At 32.7% G+C, this 23,505-nt stretch overlaps 2 protein-coding genes across 7 annotated transcripts; both read right to left on the bottom strand.

Annotated features, from left to right (window-relative positions):
- Positions 1 to 1,929: 1,929 nt before the first annotated feature.
- LOC109175964 lies at positions 1,930 to 11,308 on the bottom strand. Of its 6 annotated transcripts, none has more exons than XM_019325346.1 (13): positions 10,733 to 11,308; positions 9,193 to 9,270; positions 8,681 to 8,838; positions 7,504 to 7,579; positions 6,025 to 6,092; positions 5,516 to 5,771; positions 5,247 to 5,378; positions 5,031 to 5,137; positions 4,885 to 4,938; positions 4,708 to 4,791; positions 3,501 to 3,664; positions 3,238 to 3,387; positions 1,930 to 2,426 (listed from the first exon to the last, which is right to left on the bottom strand). In XM_019325346.1, exons 1-12 carry the CDS (start codon positions 11,058 to 11,060, stop codon positions 3,240 to 3,242), a joined length of 1,653 nt encoding a protein of 550 aa, XP_019180891.1. In that variant the 5' UTR covers positions 11,061 to 11,308; the 3' UTR covers positions 1,930 to 2,426; positions 3,238 to 3,239. The 6 variants fall into 6 exon arrangements, with proteins under 6 accessions (XP_019180891.1, XP_019180895.1, XP_019180890.1 ...); XM_019325350.1 differs by having other exon boundaries at positions 1,930 to 2,538; positions 7,516 to 7,579; XM_019325345.1 differs by having other exon boundaries at positions 1,930 to 2,538; positions 10,733 to 11,307.
- A 10,883-nt stretch (positions 11,309 to 22,191) lies between these two features.
- On the bottom strand, positions 22,192 to 22,854 carry LOC109175421 (putative protein TPRXL). Its single transcript, XM_019324684.1, has one exon. It carries the CDS (start codon positions 22,852 to 22,854, stop codon positions 22,192 to 22,194), a length of 663 nt encoding a protein of 220 aa, XP_019180229.1.
- Between the last annotated feature and the right edge of the window lie 651 nt (positions 22,855 to 23,505).

Below are 23,505 nucleotides of genomic sequence, written 5' to 3'. Positions count from 1 at the left end.
AAAATAAGAAATTATTTATTGTTACATGTACACTTATTAAAATTTTATATAAGATGAGTATATGTAATATAACGCATAATGGAAATCTCATAAAAAAATCATAATCGCTAGGGGTTGAGTTCTTAGGTTTCCATTGAAAACATATGATGAAATAGGCAACATTCATAATACACTCTTACAAAAATTATTATAAAATGGCAAAAACTAATGTGAGATCGTCATTGTTTGTGAGACGAGTCTGATCAATATGAAAATGTAATATTTTTATTGAAAAAAATGTAATATTATTCATGTACAAAGCGTTTGTTATTTATAAAGGAAAATATAATACTTTTTGATGAAAAATGTAATACTTTTACATTTTGAGTTAAAAGTATTACATTTTCCCTTATAAGTAACAAAACATTTTATTCTTGATTAGTGTTACATTTTTTTAGTATAAATATTGCATTTTTCATCTTGATTCGATCTATCGCACGAATATCTATCCGTGAGACGGTCTCACATAAGAGCCACTTTTAGAGGCCGATTGGTTCTTACCCATCAATTAAATTCCCTTGAAAATGCTTCCATGGAATATGTTTGATAAGAATAATTTACAAGGAAAAATTAATTAACAAGTTTGGTATAACCCAAAAAACATAACAATTAAATTAAATAAAAATTAATTAACATGTTTACACTTTTCTAGAAATTTTTTTATAATCTCTAATATATCCTTACTATATACAAACATTAAAAACAAATATAACTAATAATTGCGAGTTTAATAAGTTACTTCTAAATTAATAAATCATATGTCAAAAAAATACATTATGCACAAGAATATTCAAAATACAAAGCAATACATATGTATAATACGAGGGGAGTTCAAGTGCGGCAGTATTGTTAGGTGCGGCGGTGCGGTCAATTGCAGGCCATTAAATTAGATAAATCCGATGAATCACATTCATCAAGGTTTCTCCAATATTTTCACGCACGTTCTCCCACAACGCGAAGGAGCGTTATGCTGTGCAACCGTGTGCACCATACATGGTGCACATAGTTGCAAAAACGACGTCGTTATACAAATATACACCATCCATGTTATGAAAGAACCACACAGTGTTCGGAAATACACCATTGGGGGTGGAGAGTTATATGGTGTTTTTTTTTTGGTGTGTTGTGTGTTTTTATGGTGTATTTGTGCATTTCATTGTTATGTTTTTCCTAACACTATTGGTGTCTTTTGTTAATACTGTTTGTATTATGTCAAGCGGCCGCTATAAATGGCCATTATAATTACTATAACACCCCCCCCCCCCCCTCCTCCCCCACATACCAAAATGCGCTTAAATATTCAAATCTTCAGTAATTAGCCGTTACCGTTAGATTGAAAAGCTTTGAGGATAGAGATAATGTCGCACCGCCGCACCATAAGCCACTGCCGCATTTGAGTGCTAATCTATATAATACACGCCCTCTAATAAAATAGTTTTTTTTTTTTTTTGGTGTACGCAAAATTTTCAAACAGGGTAATCCACTCACTGAATTGTAAACACCTCTTTTAAGTGTGACAACTGACCTAGAAATATAAGGCAACTCAACTCTTATTATTATTGTTATATTAAATATTTAAATTTAATGATAAAATAAAAATAAAAATTGACTAAAATATAATTAACTATTAGTAGTATTATTATTATTAAATTTGCTCAACTCTTTAGCTTATTGTCTCATTATATAAAATTATAAATTTAAAAAAAAAAAAAAAAAAAAACAGCACTGTAACTGAAAAGAAAATCTCAATTTCTGTCGAGAGAGGACTGAAGTTCGCCTGAAATTGTCATCTCTATTCAGCACTAAAACTAGAGGTGCTGTAATCTTAAAATACTGCCAAATTTGGGAACAGCATGGGGAAATTTTAAAGGAAAGAGTTTAAAGCGTTAATTGATCAAGGAATACTACTACCACTACTACATAGTTTTTAATATTACTAATATCATACATTAAGAAAAACCCCAACTCTCTGCTTGCGTTACTTATTCTCACATTTGAGTTGCTGCTTTTAAAACATTTTTCACAAAAGAGGATACAGGAAAAAGAAAGAAAGAAAAAAAACCATTGAAAAATTAAAATAAAATAGGACTGTGATTTGTGAGAGACAGATAGATAAGAGATTCAAATAAAAACTTCTTAAAAAAAATGAAAATGAGATTACGGAAACAAATGGAAAACAAAACAAAAGAAAAAAGGGAGAAAATGAATCTCTCTCAACACATTACAGGAACACTAAAGGAGAAGGCACTGAATGCATCCAACGATCAAGGATTCCATGAAAAGGCCTACAACTGAAATGAAAGCTTTGCTGCCCCTCTGCAGTGCATTTTACCAAGAATCTCCAAAAGAAAATTGAAAGGCGAATCAGCATTTCCAGAAGCCGGCCCCTTCAAAAGAAACAAGGGTTTTGATCAAACACATCCAGAGCAATAGGGCACCAACATGGGTGATCAATCATCAATGTGACCATAATGCACTCGACCTCAGCTAAAACAGGACCTGACGGATCACAAAGCAGGGGAGAATACAAACTTGTGTAAAGTAACCCCTCAGAGCAACAAAAAGTAAAGATTGTCATTGTCCTAAGTTCAAAAGCAGCTTGTGAGGATCTCACTAATACTTGTTCCATCTCTTCCCCGCTTCAAGATGCATAAAGCATTAAAGCCCCAGGAATCAAGTGTGCTTAATGTTTCATTTCCTCTCTCACAGTTTTTCATAACTGGCAGCACGTTCTTCAAGACAGTCTTAGCGTTTTATGTGCTTTCTACTTGTATTATAATTTGAGTTGTGAAAATCATGGTATCAGTTTCAAGTGCAAAGAGTTAAGACTACAAGGCTAAAGGCTTTTGAGGTTAGTGCCTCATTTTGTAAGCTTTCTACTCTTGCCATGTAGATTGAACCATGCTATTTTTCATACTTGTCAAAACAGCATTGTCGAAAGAAGAATAATATAATGCTCCTAGATTTCATGCGACAGTCTTGATAGCATAACTTGGTAGTGGTTCTGTGGTCGAAGTTTTTACAACAATTTTGATGGTCTGTGTAAGTGAGCATATAAGAGAGATATAGAGAATGTATTTATGTGTCTGTCTAAATGAGAGAGAGAGAGAGACCTAAAGAAAACAGGTATTATCAGACCTTTAACAATTAATCAAGACAACTACTTATATCAAGTGCAAGTGAGCAACTTCATTTTACCCTCAAGTGTGTATCCATAGGGGATCCAAAGAGAAGGACTTGTCATTTTGCGCCTGAATTGCTGCAGCGCCAGCTGGAGGCGCATGCACAGTTATTGGAAGAACCCACTCACATTTGTCTCTTCCATCTATCAAAAGAGGATGCTCAAATCTGATTTGAAGGCCACCAAGAAGATTTTTAGAGGAATAATCATATGTCATCTAAGTCCTATGTTTTATTCTATATAGTGAGTAATTATGATGTAGAAGAAGAATTTATTTTACCTAGTCCAGTCCACATTTTTAGGACTTGTAAAGAATTCAAATCGAAGAACCCACTGCACAGAGACATAGCGAGTTGAAAAAGACATGGGCCCGTCCATAGGAATGGAGAAGAGGAAGCTTGTCTGCACCAAGTCTGCGACAACTTCATAATGATCACTATGAACCTGTGATAAGACATGAAACAATGACAGAATACTGTAAGATATTTCAAGTGCTTACAGCATAGTATATCAAAGCTTAAGTTTTTCTTTTCTTTACAATTAGCATGACAATAATCTTAATAAAACCTATAGTCTAGTAGCGTTGTTACTACATTTGCATTAACCCTTGGAAATGGTTTGATCAAGTCATGTTGGCTGTAGGCATAGTCGAAAAACAGATACAGATTTTTATATCGTAATGCAAAGGATGAAGAATGTCAGAGAGGCATTTTCTAAATGTTAGCACTTAGCAACAGTTAAAATTGTTTGCTTCAAGAAATTAAAGCAGACATGAATTTCTCATCCAAAAAATCAAATTGAACACACTATTATATCATCCTCCAAAAAGAGATGAATATGTAAATTCTTTCACTTGGTGCCAGAATCTGGATGCTATTCTCCTCTGGAGTGATGGTTGATATTTTGTCTAAGTATGTTCAAACTATCATAGCCAGTACAAACTCAAAGTAAAAGAAGTGTGGGGACAATGTTGACTTTGTATCCGGTACAAACTCAAAGCCTTCACCATTCACTTTGGAGTGGTACTAGGTATAAGAGTCATGGGTGCCGATCAACACCTTAGAATCAGAATTTTCCTCTCTCTCTCTCTCTCTCTCTCTCTCTCTCTATATATATATATATATATATATATATATATATATATATATATATATAGAGAGAGAGAGAGAGAGAGAGAGAGGGAGGAAGGATCATGTGAGAACACATGCCCAATGTAAAAAGTGGTTAATCTCATCCATCCAGTAGATCAAGGGCTGGAAATTAAGGAAAAACATTGTGTCATTTCCGTAATTAGAGCGGTACATATTGAAATGCTTGATAGTGCATCCATGGATAATTGACAATGCACTCAGGATATATAATAGTGCACTAACCTGTGTGCAATATTAGTTATCCGCGAATACACTATATATACAGGCATTGCCATTGTAGATAGATCAAACATCAAGGTAATGAATGGATTGAGATTGAGTACTCAAAAAGTATACCTTAGTAATAGAAGGAGCGTGTCTTCTTGAAGGATGGACAAAACGTTGACTTATAGTTTCTGTCATCTCCAGTGTAATTGAAAGCTAGAAGAAATTCTCAAATGAATCAATTTCTTAATGTATGTGCAAAAAATATCTTTTGGATCGGCAACTGTATTCTTTGAAACATGAAATTACCTCAAGGCATCTTCTAGTGCCTTCTTCATGAAAAAAAGTAAGGGTTCCACCAATCTGTCAAAAAAAGGGAAAAGAAGGGGAAAAAGTCAAAGGTAATGACAATGATGTAGTACAGGCAAAGGTCCACAAGCAACCAGTACAATTACCATATCACTAAAATAGTAGGTTGATTCAGAGTTTTTTGGAGAAAATCGTAGAAGAACTTGGTCATCTAGTCTGATGTTATAAGATCTTCCTCGATAGAACCCTTCTGCTGCATAAAATGTTCAGAGCAAATTAGTTATGATCATATAACTAAATTAAATATTTGGGGGAAATGGCTAATAAAAAATGTATACATAATTAATAGCAATATGATTTACATGCTCCAGATTCACCAGTTCCTGAAACAGAAGGTGATGTTGATTCATCATCTCGGGAAAAGGGCTTTGCCTGTTTCAGCCGATGGCTTGGAAAGGCAACAGCTTCGGACTTACTTGGGGGCAAAACATCTGCTAAATGTATTATCATTGAAACAGAATTTCACCAAAAGTTCACTCAATTGTCATATCATGAGAAAACTGGAAAGATATTTCACAATTAGTAATATTAGAGCCAATTCCATATACAGGAGAACAGTATGGTAGCTGACCAACACCTGAATCAAATGAAATCTCAGCCACAGATAATCGAGGAAGTGTCATGGGTGAAGGAATGCTACTGTGCCCTTCAAGGTATGAAAGATCTTTGCGTGAAGATCTTGCTGCAGAAGACTGCAAAGACAATGAACTTCCAAAAGTTCTGTGTATATTTTCTTTAATGGTACTGTACGAAGAAACAGATGAAACTTCATCCCTCATGCTTTCATTATCGTCCTCAATGCCATCAAAAGTTTCATTAACTTTAGCCTGTAAAGCAGAAAATATCAGGCAAAGCTGTGGGACCCTTTATAAACTTACCCTAGAAGAAGAAAAGCCTAATGGAAGAAAAGCAAAGAAAACTTCATATGTATTTTTCATCTTATATATTCACCAAGTTTTAGCACTTATAATTAATTCCCAGCTGTGTTTCTCCTAGTTTGCTCCATATACTAATCTTTTAAGAGTTTTAGTTATAAAAGTAGACATGTAAACAAATATAACTGGCAGTGAATTGAGTTACCCATTCAGAATCACCATGCATCTCTTTCCAATAAACATCCAGCATGATGGTTGTAGTAGGAACAATTCCTGGAAACAAAACATTTTTATGATATCAGTAACTTGGGAAATTAAAATTTTTAATATGCCCAAAATAATGACTAAATAGATGAAGCAGAAAAGGCAGCAGGGGATCATGAAATTTTTATATGTAGGCATACCAAGCTCGCAATTAATTCATTTTTATGTAGGTAGAATGGAAAGCAACACCATCAATAGTTTTCTAAAAGAAATTCTTTTAAATGATAAAGCATCAAGTAAGCTCCCCCTAGGAGTCTTTTCAAAAGATGTCATGCATCTGCATTCTTACCAGAGAAAGCACCAGTGCATATTCAAATTATAAGCAACATCTTTGCAACCTTTCTCAAATATGTAGATATACATATTAGCACCTAAAGGTCATGAAATTCATAGCTTAGACTAAAGGAAAAACATAGTTGGCCACTAAGCTATTCAGGTGTTAAAACATTTTGCTGAGAAAAATCACGTTTTAGTGAAATTGGTCATGACTCATGAGTAAGAAACAAGATAAAGCTTTGTAATGGGTACTACAAGATTATTTTGAGTAGTCATGTATCGGCTTTCATTCCCATTCCATCACTAATTCATACACAACCATTACATTCACTGGATCAGCTATTTTTAAACATGCACAAAAAAATTGGACTCCATAGACACGTCCAACAACAATCAAGATCATTAAACTATAATCCAAAAAATGATCAAGTAATTTGTGCAGTATATATCCATGTCTCTCGAGTTGATTGTGAAGAAGAGCGGATAGATCATAGAAGTGTAAAATAACTTCAAAAACTTTTATCATCACTAAACATTGCAAATCTATCATCCAAAGTCAGATCATTACTCATCCTGGTTTATTTTGCTATGCTTAGTTAAAACCCGAAAGTATTTTGTTATTTTCAGACTATTAGTTAACTCAAGCCATCAAGCACACCATGAATATACTGCCAGATTGATTCCCCAACCAGAGATCACTATATGATTAATAAGGAAACAACACCTAATAGTTATGTGACAGACTGTTAAAATTCAGAAAGCCTAACATACCAGAGTGTTCAGTGGGTAATTGCTACTATATAAACGGCCCAAATGAGATCCTAACAAGAAGTTAGGCCTATTTTACATAAGATAGGTAGGGCCAACTACTGTCTCCTTGAATAATCTTATAGCACATACTGCAGAGTAATGGTAGATTGTAACTTTGTAAGCACCAGGTGAAAGTAAAATTTATTCTTTTGATTATCCACTACGAATTAAAAGACTACTCTCAAATTTCATTGATAACATAACTTTTCTGACTGCTGTCCATGCAATTGGAATTTAGTCATTCAATCTGCATTTTAAATGAGTCCTGAAAGACATGCTATGGAGGATAATTCTACATAATATTAAACGATGCATCTGAAAAAGAGAGAATTACCATCAGTTTCACCTTCGTCATTTTGCAAGCCATTACCCTTCTGAGTCACCCATATCTGCAATGGTATTCGGGTTTCCTGGATGAATTAAAGTTTGGCAAAGTTAGATGACAAGAGTAGACAAGAAAACTAAGATTGAGTATGGTTTTCACATTATACACTTCAAACTCATTTTATCATCATTTTCTAAACTAAATATTTTTATAAGAGGTAACAACTGTTCATTGAACACTCTCAACTAGAACTATTTGTCAGGTGTGTAGGTTGGGTTGGGGTTGGGTGGGGCGGGGGGGGAGGGGGGGGAAGGAAGCACTTCCCAGAACTAGAAACACAGAAGGGAAGCAAGAAAACATGTTTTAAAAGAATGTTGCCACTAGTGCTCAAAGAAGCATATAAAGCAGCAATCAGCTTTTATTCCACCCTTGATTGAGTGAAAAATGCATTAGTCATCAGCTTGCACTAATTCACAGTGCCATATATAACAAAAGAATGGAAAATAATAAAATAGAACTTTCACAACGAACAAGGAATTAAAAATTGGTGAGAGAAAAACATATAACTCTGATTTTCACAAACCAAAAGGCTTAAGAAGATATTTGTTCTCTCACTCACTTTTTATTTTTATTTTTTTATTATTTTTAATACATACTCATTTAGAGAAGGCACAACTGCACAAGTTCTATTCATACAACAATATATACCTTGGATTACAAAATTGAAGCTACTATTAGAGTCTTAATAGTAAGGACTGAGACCTTTCATCAAGCATTCAAGCATGCTATAATAATGCTGAAGTGAATGCTACAGGATTATTTTTACTCCACTAGAACTTTTCCCTAAGATCTTTAAGATGCATAAACCACTAGACAGAATAGTAACAAAGTGCTTAAAGAATAATAAATTAAGGCTGAAGCCTAAGTGCTGAACAGACTCTAGATTGTCCACATAACGAAATGGATAACTATGAATTCACATTGTTGAACAATGCTAGATGAATAACGCAGCAAAAGCATATTTATGTAATTATTCATAGTACAGCCATCTAACATCTTCAGAATAAAATAAAGGATGGGAAGCCAAGGCCATATTGAATATCATAGGATAAAATAGAAAGCATACTCATAAAAAAGGTCACTGCAGAAGACTGAAACAATGTAATGAATGACAGACGGAACTAACCAGCTCTGCAACATCTCTAATTGATTCTTCACGGAAGTGTCCATTCCCTACTAGCAAATACTGCCCACGTAATGTACTTCTAACATAGTACAAATAGCGGATGGTTGCACCCCTGTATGATGGCGGTATGATGCTTGGCAGAAAAGTTCGCACCACAACTGCAAAATAAAGTACATATCAAATTCAGAAGAAAAATAATTGAAAAACACCATTTTAAAATTGTATGATAAAAAATGAGTACCTTTACTTTGTCACAATCTAACTACTAGGAGATGGTTCAAATAAACTAATGCTAATCAAGAGGTACTATGAAGGTTACTAACTCAAATTGAATGCAAGCATAGCATTAGCATTGTTAATCCCCCTCTAGCAAACTGATTCATTTTGTAAATCAGTCTCCAAGAAACTTAAAATCAATTCATCCACTGAATCCCAACATAATCTAGAATAGCCTATCACACAATACAAGTGTAGACAAACATTTAAACTTTAAAAAGAGAATAAAGACTTACATTTTACAGTTGCCCCGGAACAAACAACTTTATTTGATACTAAAGCAGGAGTCAAGTAGTCCATGAAAACAAACTCACCTGAAGAAGAAGAGAGTGAGAGATAGAGAAAGAGAGGGAAAAAAAAACATAAATATCAATCCAAGGGAGGCCTAGCAACCTATATAAACACACACATATTTATGATAAATATGTAATGTAAGCACAAGTATGGCCCAGCTTAAGCGTCGTTGTCAACAACCCACAACTTTGAGGTTTCTTGAAAAAGCGGCTTTTCATTATTATCTAGCATTCTAGCCTTAAAAACTCTTTTAAATTTTGTGTTTGGCATAGCTTCTACTTTTTAGAGTCAAAGGGGCCCAAAATAAGCTCTAGAACTCTTTACTTTTTGAGTTTTGACATGTGAGATCATGGTAAATGAAAGAGTTCAGTGATGCTACAAGCAATAACTTGAGGTCATTTCATCCACGTATGAAAGCAGTATGCTTTTAAGATACAAGAGCATCATAAATGGGAGTTCTTGATAGATTCTAAAAATTGCATAAGTTAAAGTACAAATGCATTTCAATATCCATGTATTTTTCTTCCAAATTTCATTCCTATGACATGCAAGTCTTCTTATATTCTATTTTATATATATATATATATATATATATATATATATATATATATATATTTTAATTAATTGGTAATTGTAATTCTAATCAAAACTCTGTTTTCCAGTCTCCACATTTTCCTATGTTCCAGACAACTTCTGTGAAACAACCTCTGATAATTACCATGTAATATAGTAGATGACACAAGGCAACATAGGGCTTAAATAGCAAAACCCATTTGGCCATATGTATGCTCAGAAATATTCATCTTACCATCCTTTACATTATATACATTTCAATCAATATAACCACAATGATCACGACTGGGTTGCTCAGCATGTGACATTGGGGTCAATGTTTCTGTGGACATTCACTGAAGAGTGATGTCTAGGAAGAACAGGTTCTTAACATATGCATGGGAATGAGGTGATTTCCTAGGTCCTGCCAGAGGGATATTCTTCCACTTTTTAATCTAATTTTAAAGCATCATTGAATGCATTTTCTACTTATTTGGCTAATTGTTTCTTGAACTGGTCTTTCTTTGATTTTTTTTTTTTTTTTTTTTACCTGGAATATCCAGGTGAAATAAGATAGTAAAGCATATAACTTACTTTTGTTTGAGTTCTTAAGTTACTGTATGTTTCCAGTAGGACAAACATTATAAGAGGTATGTAACTCTCCAATAATTGGATTTCTTAGCATATTGCATTATTCAGGCAGAGCATATCCAATGCACTCCAACTATCCATTATCACTTGCATTTTCCCATTAATCAGGCAACAGAACTACAGAAGAGCCAAGACATTACCTCAATTACAAATTAAATACACATCTAAAATGCAATCATATCAGTAACCTCCAAGTTCCAACATGCAAATCAAGGCGAAAGTCATGAATGCAAGTACATAGAGATATAGATATAAGGAGGAAGGGAGAGGGAAACAAACCCCTGCGCTGCTTGGAGTCAGCAGAGGGTTTGGCCGTGCAAAACCACTGAGTATCCAATTTCTCGATCCCTTTGATTTCAAACCCGAGCCTCTCGATCAGAAGCGAGCAGGAAGGAGTAGGGTTGTTGATTTCGACGGTTATAGTCACCGGATCTCCGGGTCTGTACACTTCCCTGTCCACCTCCAGCCTGAGCTGCGGCGGCGGCAGATCGTCGGCGGCGTTGCCTTTGCTGCTTCCTTCAGCAGCAGCAGCAGCACCACCTCCGCCGGGACCTGCAGGGTAGCCGAAGAACGAGAAGCGGCGGGAAAGTTTATCCGGCGGGGGCATTGAGGGGTTTATTTGGATGATGAAACGGAACGAGAATTATACGCAAAATCTCAGAAACTGTTGAATAGCATTTGGGAACCAAATTCGAGACGGCGAAGAAGAAATAGGGTCTGTGGAGTCGTATCTTAGATTCTACTAAATCACAGTGTTGTCGCTTGTGAGATTTAGATCTCAGAGTTGGAGAGGTCATTTCATAATTTCTGCAAAAAATTTACCCATTTCGCTTTTCACCCATGGAAATTGAAGGGGACAACCGACTACGCAACTATCAACCTCTTTTTTGGGATTTTTATTTTTTATTTTTTATTTTTTATTTTTTTTATTCATACCCAACTGCCAAATCGAAGGGGACAACAACTATCCAAATTTTACCCTTACAAAATGTAAAATCTCTCGCGGAGACCCTACACTCAAGTTTGACACAAATTGTAAATAAGTTTTTTTTTTTTTTAAGACCACGAGGTGTTCTGAGCAGGTCCTAATTTTAGGAGACACTTTTAAACTCGTATCATACTTAGAATAATCTCAGTTCACACCGAGTCAACCCAATTAAGAGACAAAATGCTGATCAAATTGGTTTTTCCATACGAGAGCATGTTCAAACTCCCGACAATTCAACAAATTTATTAGGTAAAAAATTAGTATCAGGGGTACTCACAAAAAGACACCCTACAAGATAAGGGTGAAACTCTCATATTACGATTGTCAATATTCGACCATGCGTTTTTAAATGTAATCGGTCACGTATAATCAATTAAGTTACCCATGAGGATCAAAATTTCCCCTTGATTATACTAAGGTGGAGCTAAAGGGCAAGAGTGTCAATTGGGTCCGCTCGCTCAATTTTGAGCTAGTCCTATTGAGGTTTTTTTTTTTTTAACTTATCTCCTTTTTCTTATCTTGTTTAAATTTTTATATTTAATTCTAAAAACTCGAGTTTGAGCTCAACTAAAATTTTTAATATTTTAAAATTTTAATTTAATATTTTTGAAGGGATTTCAATTTTAATATGTTAACATATTTTACAATGATAAATATAAACTTAAACATCATTTAATCAAAATTTTCACAGAAGCTTCCATACCTATGTTAGTAATCTAGTATAAAAAATCTCCACTATCCAAATGATACGAATATTTTACAATCTATTAGAATGGAGTTATGGGTACTTGTTAGGTACAAGTAGAATTGTCATTCTTAATTCACCATTACCATGATGCAAGTAACTATGGTAAAAAAGATTGTAAGTTTATTTTTTTTTTGAGAAAAGGGTCAAATAGACCCCTAAACATTACCCTAAAGGTCAATTAGCCCCCTAAATTTTAAAAAAGGTCAATTAAACACTCAAACATGCTAAATTTGATCAATGAAGCCCAAAAACCGGTAAATGACCTGTTTTTACCGGTCATTTTAATTCCGGCGACGAAATTCGGCCACCGGTGACGGATTCCGGCCACCGGCGAATTTTTCCGGCGGCCGTCGAATTAATTTTCCGGCCGTCCGGTCGTCTTCCACCGGAGAAGACGACCGGACGGCCGCCTTCTCCAGCCTTCTCCAATGGAGAAGGCGGCAAGCGGCCGTCTGCCGCCTTCTCCAGTGGAGAAGACGACCAGATCTAAGGTCTTTTTTCCCTAACTCAAATAAACCAACAACAACTAAGGTCTTTTTTCTCATCATGAAATACAAAATATATCAATTCCCCTAGTTGCAAAACATATGTTCCTAACCCTATTGACAAAACCTAAATTTCCATGTAACTAATGCTTGTAGAAGTTATATAACCTCATATAAGTTATTAATATATATCCAAATAACTAGTATTTTTTATACGCGATGCGCAAAAAATAGGTGCACAATATTAATACATTATATTAAAATTTTAAATTTATTTAAATTTTAGATATTTAAATTATTCTAAATAATACTCCGTAATAATAATAATGTAAATCATTTTTATAAATTTGATATTTATATTTATGTAATAATTAACATATAACTCAAATATTTAATGTGTATATATTATTATTAATGAAGAAGATAAGAAAATATATAGTGGATGCATGTGCATGGTAACAATAGTGTAAAAGATAACAGAAGTTATAACGGTAGGGGTATGTTTGTCCAAAATATTTTAATGTACAACATTTATAACATAATGTACAAAAAAAAAAACTTAACGGAAAAAACGGACATAAATCAGGAGTATAACTTTCATTCACACTTATTATATTTTTAGATTAGATTTAGATTAAATTAAGTTTATAGAAGTAATATATAGATGATACAAACAAAGAGAAGGGTAAGATTTTCTTTAGATCATCATTCATGATCTCACTCCCAATGAAATAAGTGAAAATATTATTGATGATTATTTTAGATATATTCCAAATATCATTATTATAACTGAGCATCGAAGTTTCAATATTCTCAATATTCCCATGAACACCATTGTTTTGATCAACAATAATAGTTGGCACATGTCCTATGTGTTTTGCTAGTAGTTCTCCAACTCTCCCCCTTCAATTTTGAGGGACTATGTCTTTTGAACCAGTTGATCCACCACTTTATTTTATGTTATGGGGACATTATCCACAATTTGTTCACATGTCATTTCAACGAATACTAATCCACCCCCCCCCCCCCCCCCCCCCCACTTTGCTAATGCATCAGGCAATTTATTAGTTATGGCATGTAAGTAGAAAATCATTTGTATTTCTTGATCACACTATACACAAGTCCAAATGTTTAAGATTGTATTCATCCTTATCATTCTCAAGTATAAGAAACACACTCAGTTCGTTGAAACGATAATTTACAAATCTTAAAGTAAACAAGCTAAGTCTCCTAGTCTTAGATACTAAATAATACCTAATTATTGATGGTAATAAGTTGAAACCATATATATATATATATATATATATATATATATATATATATATATATTCCAATCCTTTGTTTGAGGACTCATTTTAATTATCAGTAGAGGTGCAATGGGTACTTCAACATCACAACCAAAGAGTACCTAAACCTTAATGTAAATAACAACTAAATTACAGGTACATCATATATATTTTCATTCACGTTGTAGTAGGTTCATAATGTTACGTTCTTTCTATATATTCTTAAAAACAAAGTTTAATATTCATAAACATTACACTAAAGTAATTACTTTATGTACTTATAGATTTAATTTAATTTTTTTAAAAAATATTAATATAGTATCATTTAAAAAACCTCAATTAGAGCTTTTAATGATATATATTTTATACATCAATTTTATTTGTTCAAAAGCAAAGGAGAAAAATAAATTTAAGTTGAATATTATTTTATTTTTATTTTATTTTTAAAAGAATGTGTTGGGTGCATGCAGCAACTTGCACCATGGTCTGCAATATAACTGTTTTTCCAAAGTCTTGCCAACCAAAGGAAATTAACAAAAAAAGAAAGAAAGAAAAAAACATTCTAGCAAGACAATACTCCATAGCACATCAAATTATACAACAAACTAGGGTCTACTTTACATTATGGATTTTTTTTTCAAAACGACATTCAAATCATATACATGTACTTAGCATATTATGTACATTCAATTAATAAATTTTATACATGTAAATAAATAGAATGTACATAATTTATTAACTAATTTTACATAATATGTTAAGTTGTTAACTGAGGTACATAATTTCAATATGATCCACCATGCAGATGATGGATCTTAATCCACAAGGTAACAATTCAATCAGTATACCATGGATCATGGTTCACCTTATAAGGTGTACCAGCGACATATTGAAAGTTCATTTGTTTGTGTACTGATTATTGAATATTCATTATTTTGTCTACTATCAAATAATGAACATACATTCACTACATTAAAAATGAATTTTCAATATACTAAAAATGAACATTTATCTATTACCATAGAGTTCTGTTACATGTACTTCCAAATTTTACTCCCTCACTTTTACCCCATGACATGGCAAACAAAGATTGGCTATTTTTATGATGTGAGTCTCAAGAAATGTGTCTACATCAAGAATTTGTGAGAATGAATAAAAATTAAGAGTAAAAAATGGGAGTACATGTAGTATTTTTCATTACGATAACACACATTACAAATGGGCCAAATAATTAGCCTAATAAATTAAGTCAATTAATTAACTTAATTGGGCCACAACATCAAATAGCAACGAATCATGGGTTAATTTGTACATCACTCTATCATACTTAACGAGGCATATAAGGCAAATTATATCGTGCAAAATGCATTGTGTGTCTTAAAAATTTATGTGTATTATGTTAAGAGTTTATGGTATTATATTAAGAGTTTATGTGTATTATGTTAAGAATTCATGTGTATTATGTTAAAAGTTTATGTGTATTATGTATATGTTAAGATTATGTGTGTTATGTTAAGAGTTTATGTGTATTCTACTATACAATTATGTACATACGAAATAAGAGATTTTTAGGGCGCACAAATATAACAATTGAATTATATAATGGATTAATAGTTACTTTGTATTGTGGATCCTTGTCCAAAAATAATCTTAAGATTCTGTACCTGCAGTTAACTGTTTATGTACCTATAAACAGTACATCACATGGCAATTATAGACACATAACATGATAATTACATACACATAAATTGTTAACTGCAGGTACAAAATATGTGAATTAATTACAGTCACATAATATGTTATGTGGTTGGGGCGGACCAACCCGAGAAGGAAAACGAGAACAATCAGGAAGCCAACCTTGACCTTGACTATGGACTTGGTCAGGGGGTCCCAATCACGCGCCCTATTCTCGTGGAATTAGTTAGAGGACGGATTAGTATAAATATAGTCATTATTGTATTATTAAGACATCATCTAATCTCTTGTAATAACATTACAAGATTCCTAAATACAACATTCCTTGTCTTTTTCATTTCATTATCTTCTTTAAGCATTTATTTATTTTTTAATCCGGACTATCCGGATTAATTTAATTCATCACTTTGGTCCATAAACTTATCAAAAGTATATATCTATATATTAATATATTATTGTATTGGTACTAACCAAGGCTCCATTAATCATTATAAGAATAGTTCTAAAGTTTTAAGTATAGTTTTATCTTTGACTTTATTGAAGAACAAGAGAAGTACAAAAGCATTAAGAATTTGTTAATAATACTTTGATATAAGTATGTTTCTGTAATAATGGTGGATATATGAAGAGGTAGGCAGGAAGTCCTCGGTGGGATCTCTACTCATATCAAAGTTAATTTTGGCCACTCCATTTGTGATTTATTGTTTACTAATTAAGTTGACCCAAAAAAAAAAAAAAAAAAGCCATAAAAAAGAGTCCACTAAAATGAAAACATAAAAAGTTGTTCCTTGCGGTATCATAGATGTCCCCAATGTTTAAAGAGTTTGAAACTACTCAATGCCTTGACGGCTAATCCAATCATGATTACACGCTTTAACCTTCCATCCATGTCCCACTTAAGAATACTCTTAATCCCTTTTCATATTTTAATTACTTTCTAATTTATTATATAACTATTGAATTTTTTACTCAAAAATACTAATGTTGGTAAAAGAGTCAAATATGTAATTAAACATTATATGAAAAAACAATCAAACATTTAAACTTTAAAAAATTACAATTAAACACATCAACTTATAATATTTGTGTATCTTAGCTCAATAATTGATTATTCATTGCTAATTAGAATTATAACCAATTTAAACCTCACATTTTTCTTTTTAACTATTATGTAGTGTAATTATACTTTTATTACCATTTCAAATGGGTGGTCACATGATCAAACCCCTATATCTTGTAAAGAGTTGAGTCTTTAAAAAAAAAAAAAAATCCACGTCTTTTAACTTGTTTGAATTGTTAATTTTATATTATGAATTAATTTAAATAGATAGGTTTTGACCCATTTTTAAATAGAGTGGCTACAGGTTGAGAATGGGTTAATAAGAAATTATATGAAATCTAACTTAATCAAATAATTTTTTAAATTTAAAGTATCATTGTATCAGATATTTTTTTGTACAAATAATTAAACTTTAATATAAATAAGTTAATAACATTTTGTTTTAAATTATCTTATATAACACAATTAATTTAAATAAGTTAAAAAGTACTTTAGTAATTTCAATCAATTTTAACCAATCCAAACTATCATTTTTTATTTTGTAATATAATAAAGGGAAAAGGGTCAAATAGACCCTTAAACTATAGGCAAAAGAGCAATTAGGCCCTTCAACTTTGAAAATGTGCAATTAGGCCCTTCAACTTGTTATTTTGAGTCAAATAAATCCAATAGCAGATTTTTCACCTGGAATAACCGGTCAAAAAATTCCGGCGATATTTCCGACCATATTTCCGGCGACAAAAAAAAAAAAAAAAAAAAAAAAAAAAAACAAACAACTTGCCGGAGAAGACAACCGTCGGTTGTCTTCTCCGGTGGAGAAGGCGACCAGATCTGGCCGCCCTCTCCAGTGGAGAGGACGACCAGTCCGGTCGTCTTCTCCACTGGAGAGGGCGGCCAGATCTGGTCGTCCTCTCCACTCCTTTCCACCGGAGAGGACTGTGGAGAGGACGACCAGATCTGGCCGCCCTCTCCAGTGGAGAAGGCGACCTAAGACAACCGAACGGTTGTCTTCTCCGGCAAGTTGTGTTTTTTTTTTTTTTTTTTTTGTCGCCGGAAACAAGGTCGGAAATTTCGCCGGAATTTTTGACCGGTTATTCCAGGTGAAAAACCTGCTATTGGGTTTATTTGACTCAAAATAACAAGTTGAAGGGCCTAATTGCACCTTGTCAAAGTTGAAAGGCCTAATTGCTCTTTTGCCTATAGTTTAAGGGTCTATTTGACCCTTTTCCCTATAATAAATGGAATTTATTATTTGAAATTCTTAACTCTTATTCTTGGCCATGGGAATGACACGACATTACAAAAAGGAAAAGAAAAAAAGTTATTCCGTGAAAAGAAGATTTAAGGCCTAGTCAGCGGTCAACTTCTTTTGGCGATCTGTAGTTTTCCCAAGATAAAAGAAGCTCCTTTGATATTGGAAAATAATTCTTACCGTCTATGTTCCTTTGTGGCTTTTCTATTTTTATTTTTATGCATCAAAATATGGCACATTACTATGATTTCAAGAACAGTAAAATTAGAGTGGTGGCGATGGTTGATTTCAAGACTACCGGAGCAGTTTATCGGCGGGCTAACACTATCGAAAAAGTAACAGTTGTTTCTGACAATCTCACATACTTTTTTCGGTAAACTGTTTCGGAAGTCTTGAAATCAATAGTGATGATGGTAAAATTGAAACAATAACAATTGAAATTTTTTTTAAACACAACAAAAAAGAAGGAGAAATATTAGTTTAGAAAAATATGAATGTCAATGAGATTGAAATGAAAAATAACTATATATATATATATATATATATATATATATATATATATATATATATATATATATATATATTTATTAGTATTAAAGTATTAAGGATATATATAATAGTCTAAAACATTCCAAACCTTTCAATTGGAATATTTTACCTCCAATGAAAATTTGATCTAGAATAGTAAAAGTGATTAGTTCACTGTTCTAACGATATTTTTTACTAACGCCTGTCCATTTTGAGAGTAGTTGGAATAGTGGACCGCTCCCACTGCCCTCTCAAATGGGATGTCAACAATTTTTTTAAAGGTAGAGTAAGGGCAAATTAGTATTACTTATATTATAACTCATTAACTCCTTATAAATTTTACATTTTCCTTAAATATTCTCTACAAATGTAGTAATAAGTAGTCAACAATGAAAAAAAAAAATCTTCCAAAAGATCAATGATTATTCGGTGTTGTTGGTCCACTAATATGTAAGGACTATTCGTTATTATTGTACATTTTAAATTTCAAATTGACTTTTTTATTATTATAATTTTTTTAAGTTTCAGAGTGAATGTTGTTTTTACCATAATATTAGTGATTATTAAGATCGATTTATCCGAATGATTGATTTTAAAATGACATAAAATGTTATACCTTACATGAAATATAGAGCCATAGTAGTGTTCCACCAGATAGTGATGAAGCAAGAAACATTAGTGAGTGGGACAAAGTAATTTGAAAAATAGAAAAACAATAATAATAATATTATTATAAAACATTATTAATAAGATAAACTTGTTTGAATATATATACATTTATAAATCAAAATACAATGCACATGACAAATTACGAGATAATACATTTCAATGTTTTCTCATATTTTAAAATTGTTGAGATATTATTTCATTTGAAACATGACAAAAATAAATTTTGAAAATACGATACTAGTTAATCATTTAATAAATTATTACTCATCCAATTACTACGCAATGATATCAATTATTCAATTTATATACTTATTACCACACATGACACAAATTGTATAAATTAACACATATTATAAATACAAATACTCAACTAAGAATAAATCTTAAAATTGATATCATCACAAATTAGCCTACATTATAAATCTCACAATTGCAAAAGAAACTACATTGTACTCATCAGTTTAAATGTTTAGTGATTCATTACACCAACTAAATTGTAAAGAAAATACAATGCAATTCAAGTTCAGTATAGACAATCCACGTACAAAGAAACAAATCACAATTTACATATGCAAATAGATAATTATGAATAAATCTCACAAATTAATTATCACAATTAGTTACAATTTGACAATTTGTTGAAAGGTGGAGATCATTATTATTTATTTTAAAAGTGATTCAATTCATTGAAATCAACGTATATAATAATGACTTCAAATTATTTCACTTTGAACTTCATTTAAGTTGCCTAGCTAGCTATATACCAAGCTTTCGGTAAGAATATTCATATGTTTGTTGAAAACTCATCAAACCCCCTTCACAAGACAACCCCATTTTATTTTAACGTGTGTATATATATATATATATATATATATATATATATATATATATATATATATATATATATATATATATGCATGAATATTGTGCATTATTATGTGAGTGTGTGGATCCTTCTCTTTCTCCATAGGCCCCATTGTTTCAACACCACCCTTTTTTATTTCTTTTTATACACATGCTGATTATTACAATAATTAATTACGTATCAAAATACACACTCAATTATTCATCATTGACCAAAAAAAAAAAAAAAAAAAAAAAGTATGTGAAAACCATTAGGTCACACCTGCCCACATTGTGGCCTGCTCTTTTTGGGTCCGTCATGACTCTCCCATGGACCAGGGTAATCGAACCTTGAGATTTGTGTCTAGATCAATGATAGTTATGCTGTGGAACTATGTCTATTTAATTTGCAAGGTGGACACGATTCTATATTCATAATTATAAAGATATATATTTAGAATTTTTGAACTTCATATTTATAATTATTGAACTCTATATTCACAATTACAGAACTCTATGTTCATAATTACTGAACTATATGTTCATAATTATAAAGCTATATATTCATAATTTTTGAACTTCATGTTCACAATTATTGAATCTCTACGTTCATAATTACAAAATTATATGTTCATAATTATGTTCACAGCTCTATATTCATAATTATAGAACTATATATTCATAATTTTTAAACTATATATTCATAATTATGAACAATTTTGAAACAGTGTTCACCTTCAAATCATCCCTTACCAAAAGTCTAGTATGCCAATGTCGTATGATGATTTCCTCTAATTGATAGATATTTTTAAGAGTTTCCTAGTTGTGACCAATGGTGGATTTTTATTTTATTTTTATTTTATTTTTATTTTGAGTGCAACCAATAGTAGATTTAGTTTTTCAATTATTTGAAATGTAAATTTAGTATTTAAATTATTATTAAAGTGATAGATTAGATTTGACCCTTCAAAAAACATAATTCACAACCAATATGCATATCAAGGTGATTGATTTGATCTTTGAGGGATCAAATCTATACCTATTAATTTAATAATAATTGAAATACTAAATCTGCATCTAAATAACTTATGTACTAATAAATCTATACAATGGTCATAAGACTCTTAACTAATAGACCAAAAGTGTAATTTTCTATATTTTTAATATAACATATTGGAGCTCTTAGTTGATTGAATTAGTGAGTTTGATTAGTTGATAGCATTAGCTGATTATGGAAAATTGTCTGGTAAATTAGCTGTTAGCTGATTACATACAAAATGACTTTTTTTCAAAAAGTCGATCGAAAAAGCTACTTTGAACAACTTTTTGAATTTTAGCATTTTGGAGCAATAAGTTGTTACAAAAATCTAATTAATCAAACGCTCGTATTGATTGTTTAATTAAGTCAAACAGGTAATAGTGATCAAATAAGCTAACTATTTTATCATACAGAGTCATTATTATGTTAACTCCAAAATAAAGACGATTAAGTTGAGAGTTTTATATCGGATTACTTTTAAGTAAAATTTAATTTCACATGGGGTTCATAATGCAAACTTTTATTCAAAAATTTAATGAAAGCATCACATGGAATCCAGAAAGGATGTATTTATATACATGAAAACATTGAGACACACTTGTTGTCCGGTTCCTTATGTCCAAAAAGTACCAAATCGATCGAAAATTGAACCTAATATTAATAAATGAATGAAAGAAAACACAATTTAAATTAAAAAAAAAAATAATAATAATAATAATAACTCCGATCCATCATATACATACCCCCCATTCATTGAAAAAAAACAACAAAAGTACAAGTGTACAACACCTTAAGATCAACTGGTAATATAATATTATCATATATATTCAACAAAAAATACACAGCTCAAGCTCGGACAATTCAAGTCGGGCCACGTGGCACTGGTCATATATGTGAAAAAAACTATAGCAAGATCGATATTATTATTTGTAAATTACAGCAAACTAATATATTGTTGGGATGAGAAAATCTGTAACCACTACTGATTTGATGGTGTGTTCTGATCAAGTAACCATAGTATAACGATTCTATTAAAGAGATAAACCAGCATGAGTTGCTTATAGTTGACAGCTCAAACCATCTCAGTTATATATTGAACGACATGAGAGTTGGACTGACCGGGGAATTAGTCGCCGGCCGGATGTTCACCGCCGTGAGCGGCGGTTGAGGAGTTGATCATCGTAGTTTCTTGATCTTGGGAAGTAGACAATGGATTGGGAAACTGCACATGTTGTTTTGCAAGAGGCATAAAAGCTTATGAATCCGAACCGGTCGCTGATGCTTCTGGTGACCTTAGAGCTCTTCCATAGATTACTGTTCTTTTCGCCATAGCCGTCGTCTTTGGAGCACGTAACCAACGCCGCGAAGAACGGGTCGTTACGGAAGCTCGAGCTAGGCAGCTTTCTCGGCGAAGCGAGGAGGACCGGCGGCCGGTTCTTGACTGGATCTGCGGCGGAGCAGGGAGTCCCGGCCGGCGGCAATGGGAGGAGGCTCAGAGAAGAGGAGTGGCGGCTGTTGTCGCCGGCGATGGATTCCTTGGGAATTCCGGGGATTTGTTCCCAGGAAAATGGTACGCCGCCTTGGGAGCGGAGCGGCGTGGGCGGGGAACTATTGGTTGGGGACGACTGGCAATCCTGGAATGAGAGGGATCCAAATGATGAGTTGGAAGAGTGCGACGGCGAGGGAGAGAGAGACGAGTGCGGCGGCGGTGGGCGGGAGACGGCTGTGCCGACAGTTTTGTCAGTAGGGACTAGACTTTGGTGTGCAGGAGGGGCATTGTACTGTAGTGGTAGTGTAGTGGAAGCCATTGTCTCTGCAGAGTGATGAGAGGAGCTCTTTATGTGCTCTGTTGCAATCATTTCCTTTTCTTCCTATCTATATATATATATATATATATATATATATATATATATATATATATATATATATATATATATTTAGGTTCTCGTGCGGGTGAGGGCTTCAGGTGCGGTTGTGCGGTTTAATCTGAGCCATTCATCTCGCTTTAATCAACGTCCAGTATTATCAAAGTTTAAAAGAAATGCGGTGTCAATTTTGTAATTTTTGCATCTAGGTCAAAATTAAGGTGAGCGGATCTGTGATTAATGTGCGTGAGTTTTGTGCTTAATGTACGTGTGTTTTGTGCTTAATGTGCGTGAGGTTTGTGCTTAATGTGCGTGGGGATGTGCTTAACGTGAATAGTTGTTAAAACTTAAAGTCTGTGAGTGAATACTTAAAGTGCGTGAGTTTTGTGCTTAATGTGCGTGATGTTTGTGCTTAATGTGCGTGGGTTTTGTACTTAATGTGCGTGAGTTTTGTACTTAATGTCAGTAGTTGTTGAAACTTAAAGTCTGTGAGTTAATATTTAAAGTGCGTTGGTTTTGTGCTTAATGTGCGTGAGGTTGTGCTTAATGTGTGTGGGTTTTGTACTTAAAATGCGTGAGTTTGTGATTAAGATT

This window comes from Ipomoea nil, unplaced genomic scaffold, assembly GCF_001879475.1.
Source record: "Ipomoea nil cultivar Tokyo-kokei standard unplaced genomic scaffold, Asagao_1.1 scaffold0688, whole genome shotgun sequence".
NCBI classification, from domain to species: Eukaryota; Viridiplantae; Streptophyta; class Magnoliopsida; order Solanales; family Convolvulaceae; genus Ipomoea; species Ipomoea nil.
The sequence above is the reverse complement of the archived record's forward strand: the minus strand, read 5'-3'. Positions and strand labels throughout refer to the sequence as shown.